The 15,868-nt window shown below is 40.4% G+C and overlaps 1 protein-coding gene across 1 annotated transcript in view; it reads right to left on the reverse strand.

Annotated features, from left to right (window-relative positions):
- Positions 1-1,651: 1,651 nt before the first annotated feature.
- MTFR1 (mitochondrial fission regulator 1) overlaps positions 1,652-15,868 on the reverse strand; it is a 42,034-nt gene continuing 27,817 nt past the window's right edge. The window contains exons 4-8 of the mRNA XM_049781835.1: positions 13,917-14,032; positions 8,080-8,318; positions 6,054-6,306; positions 4,895-5,063; positions 1,652-3,129 (exon numbers count right to left, since the gene is read on the reverse strand). Coding sequence (XP_049637792.1) covers positions 3,061-3,129; positions 4,895-5,063; positions 6,054-6,306; positions 8,080-8,318; positions 13,917-14,032 — 846 coding nt within the window. The 3' untranslated portion in view covers positions 1,652-3,060. The remainder of the gene's footprint in view (positions 3,130-4,894; positions 5,064-6,053; positions 6,307-8,079; positions 8,319-13,916; positions 14,033-15,868) is intronic.

Below are 15,868 nucleotides of genomic sequence, written 5' to 3' on the forward strand. Positions count from 1 at the left end.
CTTGTTTACCACTTACACTGACACCTTTGGGAGAAGCTCAAAAATCACTGGTAATTCTCAAGAAACTCGACCAGTGAGTCAGTTCAAGGCTCCAAGTGCAGGATACTGACTGCTCTGTCCTGCAATGTTAGAAATATCTGGGCTTTGGGGGCCGGAGAGATAGCATGGAGGTAAGGTGTTTGTCTTGTATGCAGAAGGACGGTGGTTCGAATCCTGGCATCCCATATGGTCCCCCAAGCCTGCAGGGAGGAGGGGCGATTTCTGAGCGTAGCAGGAGTAGGCCCTGTGCGCTGCCGGGTGTGACCCAAAAACATATCTGGGGCTATCCTGGTGCTGTTAAGAGCTTCTAGGGCTGCACCCGGAGATATTTGTGGGCTCATATGAAGTTGCAAATCAAACTTGGCATTATGTGGAGCAATAACACAGCAGGTAGGTCATTTGCCTTGAATGAGGCCAAACCAGGTTAGATCCCTGGCATTCCATATGGTCCCCTAAGCGCCAGGAATAATTCCTTCCCCCCTTTTTTTGTTTTGTTTTTGTTTTGAGGCCACACCTGGCAATTGCTCAGGGGTTGTTCCTGGCTCTGCACTCAGAAATCACTCCTGGCACTCTTGGGGGACCATTTCGGATGCCAGGGATTGAACCTGGGTCGACTGTGTGCAAAGCATATGCCCTACCTACTGTGTTATTGCTCCAACTCCAGAAGTAATTTCTGAATACAGAGCCAGGAGTAACCAAGACCCGAGTAACTAAAATTGTTATTTAATCCCTTCATCATTTTTTTTTTTTTTTGGTTTTTGGGCCACACCCTGTGACGCTCAGGGGTTACTCCTGGCTATGCGCTCAGAAGTTGCTCCTGGCTTCTTGGGGGACCATATGGGACGCCGGGGGATCGAACCGCGGTCCGTCCTAGGCTAGCGCAGGCAAGGCAGGCACCTTACCTCCAGCGCCACCGCCCGGCCCCAATCATCATTTTTTTGAGTTGAGCATTACTCCTACATTAGGAACAGAAAAGATGTGAGGCTGGAGAGACAGTCTGTGTGGTTCAACTCCCAGCATTCCAGATGGTCCCCAAGCCATGCTAGAAGGGATTCCTGAGTGCGGAGCCAGGAATAAACCCTGACTATTGCTGGATATAGCCCCAAAGCCCCACTCCTCCAAAAATGAAAATATTATCAGAAAGGATGTGACTTGACCAGGATCATTTTTATTTCTTTTTTTTTTTTTCTTTGAGCAGGATCATTTTTAACTCCCAAATCCACTATTCTAATGCAGGAGTCCCTAAACTAGTCAGAATCATATAGAGAAAATGTTACACTGTTCTGAACCTCAGCTATAAAATTGTAGTGTTTAAATCTTTTGTTTAAGGTATTTTATTGGGTGGAAAAGCAGAAGCTGAATGAGATAGGTAGGGAAGCAGATGGAAAAATGCCACCAATTCCAGAGGAAGATAGGCGTGAAAATCCTGAGGAAAATCATACCAAATAACTGCTCTTCGGTTTTAATGATGAAATTCCTTTAAGAGAAAAGGTGAATGAGAAGTGATATGATTTATCTTAAAGAAAAAGCATACAGCAAATCATTCTATATCTATATGACACTACAAAAGAATCTTACCCATTATTGAAAACCAACAAAATAGGCATCTTGGTCCAAGGAAAATAAGTTTGCTTTATTTCAAAACAGTTACTTCCTTATTGGCGCACTGGCCAAGATCCAATACTGATACAGATCTCAGTTGCTCAGAATACCAAAATATGTTAACAGGTGAATTTTCTAAATTTTTAAAAAGACAGTTTTAAACCATATAAAATATTTAGAACATGTGTAAAATTAAGCCACGGGAGGAATTTAAACTGGAAAACCAAATCACATAAATTACTTCAACTAATATTTGCAACTATCTAGAACATTGCACATATTTTCAATAACTTAAAAGTGACTATCTACTCTTCCTGTATCTGTAGCACAACTTATTAAGTTAGATTTAAATAATAAATCCAAATATCTGCTAATGGTAGGGAATTCAGGCATTAACTACCTCTGAAAATAACAGAAATACAGAAAAATCATAAAGATTTACAAGTATCCTAAAATGATCACTTCCAGCCAATTCCTCGAAAGCCCTAGATAAAAGGGCAGTTCTTCACTTTCTAATAACACCGTAGGCTTATGTTGCATCGTGTAATTCAAAAGAACAGCATTCTGACCTATGATAACTTAGGGGGAAACTCTATCCACTATGTAAAAGCTGACATTTGACCAATAGTGAAATTTAAGTCCATTACATTCCCAGAATGATGCTATTTATGCAAAAGAAACCAAAAGATGGTACCTTCTGGCTTTTACTTTAAGATATTTTCATTCAATTTGATTCATATTTGAAAAATACAATTTCTTGCTCAGTAATGGATGGCACTAGGGTGGAAGAGGCTTTCATAGTTTTGACTTCCCTTTAAAGTAACACTGAACTTCAGCAGTGAACATTTTTTGGTTCCTATTCACATTTCCAAGAAAATGTGAGAGAGAATCTCAGATAAATGTTCCGTTTAAGGCAAGAAAGAGTCCAGTCTCAAAGACTTCACTCCAACAACTTGTGTTATACCAAAGTATCATTGACAAAATTATCACTGAAAATAAATGACCAAAGTATTCTTATTGCCGTCACCTCTAAAATTTTCAGATGGTTTTATATCCAAGTATATGAATAAAAGACATCTGTACAGATAAATTAGTGTTCAGAATTAAAAATCATACCTATAAATGTCCTTCCTTTCTTTGTTCTGAACCCTATATAATTGTTTTTAAGACTGGAAAGCTAAACACTCCAGCTATGGCATTAAAAAACATGCTGTATATCAGAATACACTTTACGAAACTTCAGAACTGACCTTCTCATAAAAACAAGAACAAAGATAGTTTTTGTTCTTGCTTAATCCTCTCATTAGATTTAAAGAGACCACTGAATACTAAAGTCAGGTATTACTAATAGTGTTGATTTCTACTCAGACCTAACAAGTCATCAGCTGAACAGCGTCCTTCTCAGCTCATTGTTGTCTGTTAGGAATTTGATGCATTTTCAATTAAGGCCTTCATTTTTCCTGTAGACTTCAACATGTGTGGCCCAAACTAGAAAAGAAGCAAACAAAACAAAAGTTACTGGCACATGTGATAGTAATGATCTGTCCCTCCCTGTTACAGATCTATGTGCTGGGTACATTCAAGTAGTTAGGTGGGAAAATCAACAACTGAATGAGACAGAGTTCACTAATTCCGAAGGTGGGGTACAGATTTGAGAACCCTGAGGGAACTCATACCAACAACTGCTCTTTGCATGCAATTCAACAAATTAACCTTTAGGAATGGAAAAATAATAGCAGTAATAAACAGAAAAAAAAAAAATCTAAAGAATAAAAGAAGTAGCCAAATTAGTTCCTAATGCTATAATCAACTTTAGCAAGACCCTTTAGTTTGATATTGCTTATGAATTAAGCACAAATTTTATACTATCCTCTCAGGCCATGATGCTTTTAAAATGGAAATACATCACTAACAGGGCAATACAAAAACTTGAAAATTAAAGGAACAAAAAGGACAGAAAAAAGGATTTTCTAAATCAGAAATTCCCACAAATTCTCCAAATTTTCTCACTGTCAAAAGGTGTCAAAATTTCTTTAGACAAGGTAAGCATATATCCATATGACATTAAGTTGAATAAAAAGAAATGAATATGGGGCTGGAGAGGTGGCGCTAGGGATAAGACATCTATCTGCCTTGCAAGCGCTAGCCTAGGACAGACCACGGTTTGATCCCCGGGGTCCCATATGGTCCCCCAAAGCCAGGGGTGATTTTTGAGTGCATAGCCAGGAGAGTGACCCATGAGCGTCAAATAAATGTGACCCCCCCCAGAAAAGAAATGAATCTTAATTAAGAACTTCTCTGAAATATGCTAATATGCTCACTCTCTTATGTGTCCCTTATGTTTCCCTTATGTGACACATAAGTCAACTTTCACTCTTCAAAATACTTTCACAGGTGCCCTAAGGAAAAATCAATATATTTAATGCTGGATGCTAAGTAGTAACCATGAGTTAATTTTGTACTCATTTCTAAGTTTCAAATCTCCAAACAAACTTCTACTACCTCAAAACTTTTTTTCGGGGCCGGGTGGTGGCGCTAAAGATAAGGTGCGCCTGCCTTGCCTGTGCTAGCCTTGGACGGACGGCGGTTCGATCCCCCGGTGTCCCATATGGTCCCCCAAGCCAGGAGCAACTTCTTTTTTTTCTTCTTCTTCTTTTTTTTTTTTTTTTTGGTTTTTTGGACCCCACCCGTTTGATGCTCAGGGGTTACTCCTGGCTAAGCACTCAGAAATCGCCCCTGGTTTGGGGGGACCATATGGGACGCCGGGGGATCGAACCTCAGTCCTTCCTTGGCTAGCGCTTGCAAGGCAGACACCTTACCTCTAGCGCCACCTCACCGGCCCCCAGGAGCAACTTCTGAGCGCATAGCCAGGAGTAACCCCTGAGCGTTACTGGGTGTGGCCCAAAAACCAAAAAAAAAAAAAAAAAAAACTTTTTTTCATTTTAGCATTTTTGATTTTTGCTACACCAAGTAGTACTCAGGAGCTATTGGCTCTGTGCACAGGAAATGATTCCTGATGATTTAAGGGACCCAAATGGAACTGAACTTGGGTCAGCCACAAGCAAAAGCAAGTGGCTTCCACTGTGCTCTCTCCAGCCCCTAGGACAACTTGTAGATAGGGCCTTAATCCTATGCCACTTCCTGTGATTCTACTGCAGAGGATATAGCTGCACGTTTAGTTGTTTAAGTCTTTGCTCATCAATGGGGTAAAACTCCAGTTTACACTAGGAAATAAGTTTGACCATATACTCACCAATACTGTTTCTGAAGTGGCCTCTGATTCAGACTTTGTAACTCCTTTTTCAACTTCACTGTGACTATCGCTTCGATACCGATAAGCAAACTTCTTTTTTAGAGCCTCTGCTATGAGAGTAGCAGGATCAGTAGCATCTACAGGTTTGGGCTTCATCTCTTGTTCTGACCTGAGAGAAGTGAACAGAAACCAATTGCAAGTTAAGTATGCCAGCAGGCCCTTACAGGGATGGTGCTTTTATATGTCTTCAGTACTTAAAAGTCACACTGGTGAGTATGGATGGTGCGAAATCCATCCGCATTTAACTCTAGAAAATCCTAAAATCAAGCTGGACTCAATAAAAAAGCACCAAAGTGCCCAGTGAATAGCCACTCAGTTCACTTCAAGAGCCTGATAATGCTTTCTGCCAGGACACTTATTAAGACTCCACTCTTCACCAGCCTAACAGCAGCCAAGGCAGGTACATTGGACACAGGTTTTGTTGAATGAATGGAGAATATCAATAAAAACTACAAGAGAAGGGAGGCCAGAGATAGCATGGGGTAAGACATTTGCCTTGCATGCAGAATGACGGTGGTTCGAATCCCAGTATCCCATAGGGTTGCCCAAGCCTGCCAGGAGTAAACCCTGAGAGCTGCAGTTATGACCCAAAAACCAAAAAAAAATAAAATAAAAATAAAAAACTACTACAAGAGAAGTGCCTGAATGCAGTGGCAATGGCAAGAGCAGGGGATGAGAAAAAAACATAGAGGCTCTTCAAGTCAGTGTTCTCCCTTGAACATGTATCTCGCTCACCTATCTCAATGTTTCTTATGGATTTTTATTCTGGAGGAGCCTGTTTCCTCTTGAATATGCATTACTCTCTTCCTCTCCCCTCACATTTTTCTAAATAAGTTCCAAGAACCATTCTCATTCATTCTCTCTCTCTCACTTTTCTCTCTTTCTTACACACACACACACACACACACACACACACACACACAAACACACAACACAACACACAACACACATCTGGAAATGTTTCATCTCTTCATTCAGCTGTGCATTGTAACTATTCGTGGTAATCAGGTTACAAAACTAAGTTCTTATGGCGCAGAACATGGCAGTTTATATAAAAGTGATGACATTTAAAAAAAAAAAAGATGACATTTATTTTTACCTTTTTACTGACCGAAGCTTCACGCTGTTCATATCTTTGAGGATCTCTAGCATATTTGGCATGTCATGTTTCTTTGGAGAGTCCTTAACCAAAATCTTTTCGGCACTGGCTTTCTTCTCTTTTCTCTCTTTAATCAGGTCAATAGCAGATTTACTTTGGTGGAGTCCGGAGGGAGGAGGCGGTGGAAGTGGCGGAGGGGGTGGAGGGGGTGGCGGGGGTGGGGCTGGTGGGGCAGTAACAGATGCAGCAGAATCTAAATCACCAACAGAAATAAGAAAAGAACGTAATTCTGAAGGTGACAGCCAAAGAAAATATTTCCCAAATACAACGTTAAGGACTTTGTATATCTGAAAATAAAATCCTTAAAATGAAACCTAAGTTATGTAAGTTAAGTCTCAGTTACTTAATTAGAATCTAAATGCCTGAATTTCAGCCACTCTATCATTTAATCCCAAACTCTCCAGATGAGAAAGTTCCATTTAACTTAATTTGTGATATCAAATGTTCAAGTCTCAGTGACAGTTTGAAGCATTTCTAAGTCAAATATATAGTAGCCTATAGTGCATAAATATCTGTAACAGTTTGACAAGTTAGCGTTATAACTATTGGGAAAAACTTTGATAAATGTGCAGTCCATTTTAAGTTCTCATTGTCTGCCAGAAGAGGGAGGTAAAGCAAGAGAAATGCAAAACCTATATAAGGGCAGAGTTCTGTTTGGTTTTTGTTTAGGGGCCAGTGCTCAAGGCTTACTCCTGGCTCTGTACTTAGTGATCACTCCTGGTGGTGGGGGGTGGGAGGAAATAGAGGGCCTTGTAGTCTCAGACCATACGGGGTACTGGGCATTAAACCCAGGCCAGCTGCTTGAAAGGCAAGTAACTGCCTTCCCTGGTGCATTCTTCTTGCATTCCAAATATTTAATAACAAGCATGTGGTGCTGGATGCATTCACCCTCTGCCACATTTACTGTAACTAGGCAAGATGAGGTTCATGTTTTCATGTCGGCTGCATCAATATTCAGAAAAAGCAGAGCAATTCAACCCCAAAGTAACTGCCCTTCTCCTCTATTTAGAGAGGGCTGAATAATAGTCAACCCAGGACTCCAATACGCATCAGGAAAAACAACTATTACTTGCCAATAAGCTAGGCTAGGATTTCAAGGTTAATGGTCCTCTTCCAAAGGCACAATGCCACCCTAAGCAAAGCAACAGGATTCAGCCAGGAATCAGAGGACCTGAACTCGTTTCTTATTTTTTTTCCTGAACTCATTTCTACTCCAGGCAATAGGAAAAGAAAATGGTTATCAAGTGGTTATTGTGTATTAGACATTTTATATAATTTCCCTATTTACTCGCACAACAACTCTTATCATGTAGTATATTGTTTTCATTGTATAGCAGAGTTAAAGTGAACATCAGAATTTGACCTCTTGAGCCAATAAAGAGCCACAGCTAATGACCAGCTTCAGGACATGCTGTGAATAAGCAGCACTGCACCCCTCTGACTATTCTGAAATGACCTCCAGTCAGAAATAATGGGGGACGCAATCAGACACTAACAGAAAGAAAAGCATTCACATGAGAATCCTCAAGTGGGAGGATCTCAGGGTTTTTTTTTTTTTTTTTTTTGGTTTTTGGACCACACCCGGTGGTGCTCAGGGGTTACTCCTGGCTGTCTGCTCAGAAATAGCTCCTGGCAGGCACGGGGGACCATATGGGACACCGGGATTCGAACCAACCACCTTTGGTCCTGGATCGGCTGCTTGCAAGGCAAACACCGCTGTGCTATCTCTCCGGGCCCTCTCAGGGTTTTCTTAAAGGTGCTCCCCAGTCATCCAGTCATACTCTGAGAGCAGGAGGATCACAATGTGAACAAAGCTGCTTAAAGCTGTCTGTCCTGAAGTGGCTGTGCTGAGAGTGCAGACTATTGGCTTTTAATAACATTCCTGCTGTTATGAATACATTTTAAAATTAGTGCATTGTCCTAATTTCCAGTTTGCTGGTTAAAAACAAATGTAGACTTTGCAAACCTGCTGCGAGATGCTGATGTTCTTGCAGGGTCACAATTTTGGCAATCTGAGCTCTGAGAGCAGCAAGTTCATTTTCAAGGGCATTGATCTTCTGCAAAGCTTCCTCACTCGCCAGAGTTGAAGTCTTGGCTTGAGGCTCCTCTGAAGACAGGTTTGGTAAGGAAATATGCCTGCTCGGGGGCTTCTCAAAGAAATGAAGTTCATCCTGAAGGGAGGATTGCCTTGACCTGACCTCTGTCCTACAAGGAAGACAAAGTTGAGTGTAGAGGCTTTGTAAGGGATTGGGACACATCATCATTGTCAATTAGACAAAACATAATCCACACACTTGGGAACTACTTTTCAGGTTGGCCCTACAAAATACCCTTCCTATAAACTTAAAAGTAACAGTAAGCCAGAGAGTAGAGGGTTAAGGCACTTGCCTAGCATGTCATCCCTAATATCAAGTCAGTAAGTGCCTGGTTCAAACCTTATCACCACTGCTCACACACCCAGTTTAAAAACCACAAAGCACTAATCAAGTTGGTACAGAAATGTATCAGACCAGAGAGGTTTTTTTTCTTTTTTTTTAATTTTTTATTTTTAATTATGAGAAAAATGATGCAAAGAGGACAAGGTAAAGTTACAGTGAAAGGACATTTGCCCATAAACAGAGTTCTCAGAAGAAATCCCCTTGCTGACGCCTAAATATTGAACTTACAGTCAAAGAACATTAAGAAAAATAAGGCAGAACCCATGTACAATTACTTTGTCCACAAGTCCCCAGATTGTAGTACATTATAACATTTCTTAGCAGTACACAAAGCAACCTAAAGCCATGAGATTTGTGTGACTCCTTAAACATTGAAGGCATAGTAGTTTTTTATTTTCATGAGCATACATATTAGTTTAAGTTAACATCAAAAGTTTAAGGTTTTTTTTTAAGGATTAGTCAAAAGGGCACAGTAAAAACAGTGTTAGAGTGGCAAATATTGTTTGCATAGGCCCACCAAAATATGGGGGACATAGAAAGGAAAAGCCTTGGTCTAAATACAAGGAGACCCTATCCCTGAAGTTTCCTGGCATAAGACCAACTCTAGGCTCCAGGCAAACTAGTTTATTCAATCCAAGTCATTGTCTGTAGTGCCAATACAGTTTTATTTTTCACACATCCTATTGTTGGCATCAGGTTTCTGTATTAAAGATCCTGAAATCTGCACATCCTACATTGAAGTCAGGCTGGTGTGGAGTATCCTCTAGTTTCACCTCACAATTAAGGGGCAATACAGAAAGCCCTGTCCAGTAAGCAGGTCATTGTTGTTGTTAAGTCTTCTCAGTGTTAAGGGAAGGCTCTTTTGAGTAGGTCAATGTCAGAGTAGCGGTAAGGTCTTCCCTGGTAGAGGATTGCCTCCAAGTGATGTTACAGACAACCTTGGATGTTTTGTAGATGTATTCTCTAGATCAGGGGTGAATGGAGAATGCCCATTCTTCTGAGGCCTGTGCCAGGTCTTTATGTCAATGTTCAGGGTGTAAGGTCCCATTGCACTACAAGATTTGTGTGTTCCCATCTCTATTAGGTAAGAACTTATTTGTATATGTATAGTATTTTCCCGTTTTAGTGTGCCTATGCAAACAAGAAATAAAGCCACGTGGCGTTATCAGAGTATATGGGGGCGTAAGAACACGTCCAACAATACCCATGACTTGGTTCAAGCATAAGCATTAAACTGAGGGATTCTTTCACACCAAATTCCATATTGAACAGTTCACAAAGAGAAGATAAAAAAGGGGGGGAGGGGCCGGGCGGTGGCGCTGGAGGTAAGGTGCCTGCCTTACCTGCGCTAGCCTTGGACGGACCATGGTTCGATCCCCCGGCGTCCCATATGGTCCCCCAAGCCAGGAGCGACTTCTGAGCGCATAGCCAGGAGTAACCCCTGAGCGTTAACGGGTGTGGCCCAAAAACAAAAAAAAAAAAAAAGGGGGGGGGATCGTCACTGTATAAGAGAATATTCAGCAAAAGTTATAGCCATCAAAAAAACACACATAAAATGTTGAAAAGACATACGTGTCCTTTCCATGCCTTTTGGAATAGTTGGGTGGGTGTTAACTCCAGGGCACCACTTTGCAGACCAAGGAGTTTTACTGCCATTATTCTTTATCCTTTTTTTTAAACAATCTTAATTATGCAAGGCATGTACTCTTTGGGGGGGGGGGGTTGGGCTACAGTGCAGGGGTTACTCTTGCCTCTACTCAGAAATCACTCCTGGCAGGTTTGGGGGACCACATGGGATGCCAGGGATCAAACCCGGGTCAGTCCTGGGACAGCTGTGTACAAGGCAAACACCCTGCTGCTGTGCTATTGCTCCGACCCCAAGGCATGTGCTTTTAAGTCATGTTTCATTAGCCACACCCTAGACCTTAATGACATATACATAGAAAGTGTGTATATAGATATGATACAGACTCTTTTAAGAAACATCATGCATACTCCTTTCACAAAATCATGTTAGACCATTTACTGCTATAGCCTACTATACTATTGAGCCTACTATAGCCTCAAACTATAGCCTGTATTTGTTCCCATTTTGTTTCGTCACTTCAACATAAGATATATGCAGTGTGCATAGGAATTTGTTCATAATTTTTGTTTTTACTACAGTCCAGCCTCCAACGGTCTGAGGAACAGTGAACAGACCCCATTTAAAAAGTTTGAGGACTGATGGTTAGAAGATCAAAAATTAGTAAGCAGGTAAAACACTTGCCCAGGTTCAATCACCAAAACCATATGGTCCTCCAAGCCCTACCAGGAGTGATCCTGGGGCTCAAAGTCAGGAATAAGTCCTAAGCACTGCTGAGTATGGCAAAAAAAAAAAAAAAAAAAAATAGAAGTAACTAACATTTGAAAAAAAAAATTTTTTCAGTAAGCCATGAGCTTTCCCAAGTAGGCTTATCTTTTGATATCTCTGTTTTCCATGTATGAAAGATATATCAATTTATGAAACATTTTAACAATGTGAAACTAAAGAGAGAAAAATGACATTATAATCAAATCCATGCCAACAACTAAGTTATTGGAAGCATTTTTAGTTAGGTATAAGTAAAAGTTCCATTTTTTTATTTGTTGTTGGGGTTTTTTTTGTTTGTTTTGTTTTGGGGCTACATAAAGCAATGCTCAGGAGTTACTCCTGGCTTTGCATTTAAGATTTATTGCTGACAGTGCTATGTGCAGGGGACTGAACCTGAGTTGGCCACATGCAAGGCAAGAGCCCTACCCACTGCACTATTGTTCCAGGCCCATACATTTGTTTTTTAAAATGCATGCTTTGTCACTGCAAATGGAAACTTTTTAGAGTTGCAAGTTTTCTTTTCAACTGTCTAGTCATATACTTATTTATTTCTTCATTTTTTAATATTAGGTTTTCCCTGGCCATGGGACTCTTCATCCAACTTTATTGAGATGCAGTTTTAGGTACATACACTGATTGTTTAATGTGAAGTTCATGTTAAAATCATCCCTATCAACAAGTCACCATCCCAGCCTCCCTCAGACTCACTGGTCAGATGACTGAGTACTGGCTGAGCAGTATGGTGGTGAGCCATACAGGAAGACTGTTTAAAGGGAGATGACTCCAAGAGAAAATCCTTTCATCGTGAGCCAAGCGGAGTGAGCCTCTTCCGGCCTCCTCATGAAAGCCTGTGAGTGCCCTGTGATGCCTGAATTCGGCATCACAGAGGTCAGAAGCTGACCTTGTACAGAAGCCAGAGCTAAGGGCAGCTGAGGGTCTGGCTGGGATCCAGCTGACTGGAACCTCTATCAGCTCCATACAACCTACTATAGTCCTTTTTGAAGTGAGGGGAAAACTAAATACCTTATGAGAAGAATGATGAGTTTTAACAGAAGAGAAGCTTATTTATCATTTTTTGGCACATAGAGTTAAACAATACTGACTGTTAAAAGATTCACTGACATTAAGTTCTATTATGGTTTTTCTATAATTATGTATTTTTGTTACTGTAGTGACTGTTCTTTATTCTAACTTGTATTTTTAAATCTATTTTGGGGGAGATTTTTTTGGTCATACCTGATGGTATTCTGAGGTCGATCTCAGCAGTGCTAGGGATCTAACTAGGGTGATCCACAAGCAAAACAAATACTTAACCCCTGACCTATATTATTTTCTAGTTTGAATTCTTGGACTCATCACTTTTGGTATCAGGCAATGAAATGATGTGTTTCTTCTATCTAATTTTTTTAGTACCCTGTTAAATGCTTGCAAAATAGACTTTTGGTTTTGTTACCTTTTTATTTGTTTGGTTTTGGTTTGGGAGCCAAATCCTGAGGTGCTCATAAGTTACTACTTACTCTGTGCTCAGGAATCACTCCTGATGAACACGGAAAACCATATGGGATGCCAGGAATTGAATCTGGGCCCACATGCAAGGCAAACTCCGATTCCACTGTACTATCGCTGACCAGCTTATTGCTTTTTATGTGATGACTGAGATCAAAACCTAGGTGCCTCATACACACAAGGTTCATGTTTCACCACTGTGCTAAATATACCCCTGGCCTAGCAAACTGTTACCTTGATCATTATTTAACACAGATATTTGGAGAAAAAATGTGATAGCTCTTACCTAGAAACCAACTTTAATAATATTGACTTAATTCATTTTATTTAATTTGCAATTACTTGTGATAGCAAAATGAGTGACTTTATAATTATGGTCCAGAAACAAAATGAAAGGAAACTTCTATAAATCAAATATTCCTGCAAAGATAAGATCATTTCTTAGTTTATCTCTGTATCCTTGATGACCAATAAGAATGAAGAGTATGGTAAGTAATTGACACGTGCAGAGTCAATCATGCATTCCAGTTCTTTCAGTTCAGTGGGAACAACCCTCTAATGCTTACAGTTTCTTTGAATCACAACTTACCTGGACTCTTAATTTTTTAGATAGGTATTCTCCAATGATTACATAAATTCCTACTATGACCCACACATTGACACCTCACAGTATAAAATTGTAGTGAATAATTTCTGTGCTAATCTAAACATAACTACAACAACTCTTCCTTGTCTCTAGAATTTAAAACTTCTGAAGGGGAGGAAATTCTGTAGTTCTAAAGGATATGGGAACAGTTACTTGCCTCAACTAATTCAAGTCTTAAAAATAAGCAATAAAAGGTCAAGGAAATGGTTCTAGTGGTTAAAAAAAAAGGCACATTCCTAGCATGTGAAGATCTAAGGTTTGATCCCTGGCACACAGAATGTTCATTGCCTTGCTGAACCCCAAACACCTCGGTAGCATTAGTCACCCTCAGTGCTGCCAGGGTCCTGGTTCCTGCCAAGCCCGGCACAACTGGGTATAAGTCCCATGAGAAAAATCACAGAAAAGACTGCTCAAGAATAATAACCAGCTAGCTATAAAAGGTCAAATAGGTTGTTATTTCTGCTTGTTTTGGTTTGGGGGCCTATACCCAAAGGTGTTTAAGGGTTAACTACTGTGTGCTCAGGGAACCATATGCATGCTAGAGATCAAACCAAGGTTATCTGTGTGCAAGACAAGTGTCTTATACCCCTCATCAGGCCCCAAATTAGGCTATAAAAACGAAATTTGGGTCCGGAGAGATAGCACAGCGTGTTTGCCTTGCAAGCAGCTGACCCAGGACCTAATGTGGTTGGTTCAAATCCTGGTGTTCCATATGCTCCCCAGTGCTTGCCAGGAGCTATTTCTGAGCAGATAGCCAGGAGTAACCCCTGAGCACCGCCGGGTGTGGCCAAAAAAAAGGAAATTTAAAAATGTATCTCTTTTAATATTAAAAAAAAAAAAGTAACCTCAGAATTACTAACCTCTGTCTCATTGAACATTCTCCTTCTTCTTTGGCTACCCATCCAACATCAGCAAATGATGCCACTGTCTCCTCTCCCGAGTGGCTGGGGCTCCATTCTGTTGCAGGGCTGGTAAGCTACAAATTAGAAATAAGGTAAGCACTTTACTGGGGCCAAATTGTTTCTCTATCTAAAAGAAAATCATCAGGTCTGTTGTTAAAAGAGGAAATGTCTAATATTTCCTGAAGTCTGCTGAGAAAAGGATTTTAAGTGGTATCATACTGCCACCTCATATGTGTAGTACTCTGAATTATAATCTAACTTTAATTTCATTTTATTTAAAAATCAAAAGATTGAAAGAAAACAGAAAATACATTATTACAAGGGAGGAAAGGAAAATAGTATTCTTATTAAAAGTATTAATAGTATTCTTATTAAAAGGGGGGAAGAAAAATAGTATAATGTTGTTAATGCCTGGCATATGATTGACCCTGGTTCGATCTCTGGCACAACATGGTCTTCTGTGCACCTCTGGGAATGAAACCCAACACTGCTGGGTGTGGCAAAAAATAATTAGAATTAAGTATTATAAATAATTTTATTTTCCCAAACAGATATACTTTAAAGGTATGGTAAAAAGGGATGAGACCCAATGGTAGGGCACATGATTCACATGTGTGAGGCCTTGAGCTGTATCTTTAGCACCACAAGTTCCTCTATCCAAGAAGCACTAGGGATGGTTTAAAGCACTAGGGATGGTTTAAAGAAGTTTAAAGGGAAAAAAGAAATGGGAGGAAAACAGATCAACAATAAATTTGGGCTAGATTTAGAAGTTTTAAAAAAATCTGTTGGTGTTGAAAAATATATTAAGTCTGTAAATTTCTTGATATTTATTTTTTTTTTTTTTTTTTTTTGGTTTTTTGGGCCACACCCAGTAACGCTCAGGGGTTACTCCTGGCTATGTGCTCAGAAGTTGCTCCTGGCTTGGGGGACCATATGGGACACCGGGGGATCGAACCGCGGTCCGTCCAAGGTTAGCGCAGGCAAGGCAGGCACCTTACCTTTAGCGCCACCGCCCGGCCCCAATTTCTTGATATTTAAATAAAATCAATCAACTGGTGCCAGAGAGACACTATAATAGACAGGGCACTTCTGGACATAGTCAATCCAAGTTTGACCACTTGACCATGCATACTGTCAGTCCCCTCGCCCTCTAGCACACAAAGCTACACAAAGCACACAAAGCTAGGAGTAAGTTCTTTTTATTGGTTTTGTCATACCCAGCAGCACTCAGGGGTTACTCCTGGCTCTATGCTCAGAAATCGCTCCTGGCAGGCTCGGGGGACCATATGGGATGCCGGGATTTGAACCACTGTCTTTCTACATGCAAGGCAAAGGCCCTACCTCCACGCTATTTCTCCAGCCCCTAGGAGTAAGTTCTGAGCACAGCCAGGTATGACCCCCTGCCCCCCACAAAAAAACAGTAAAAAAGTAAAAGTCATTATATTAACAGGAAGATATTAACAGAAATATAAATAGCAAAACAATTATTAGTAACCTTAAACACAAAGATGGGGACAAAGATATTTTAGAGGCTAAGGTACCATACCTGCCTTATATGCAGCCAAACCTAGTTTGGTCTCCAATAACACACGAGTACTTCCAGGAGTGATGCCTAAGCTTAGAGCCAAGAGTAAGCCCTGAGCACTGCCAGGTGGGGCTCACAAAACATAAGTAAAACCAAAAAATAAACAAATTTTTAAAACAAAATCCTCATAGGTGTAAGAAATTATTTCAAATTAAATACAGCAAAGAGTAAGTCTGGGGTACACCCTATTCTCAAGTCACCCTACATTCATCTCAGCTTAAGGCATGTAATTTCTTTTCTTTATTGTTTTGTTTTTGGGTCACACTCGTGGCACTCAGGGGTTACTCCTGGCAGGTATGGGGGACCATACGGGATGCTGGGATTT

This window comes from Suncus etruscus, chromosome 10 (assembly GCF_024139225.1).
Source record: "Suncus etruscus isolate mSunEtr1 chromosome 10, mSunEtr1.pri.cur, whole genome shotgun sequence".
NCBI lineage: Eukaryota > Metazoa > Chordata > Mammalia > Eulipotyphla > Soricidae > Suncus > Suncus etruscus.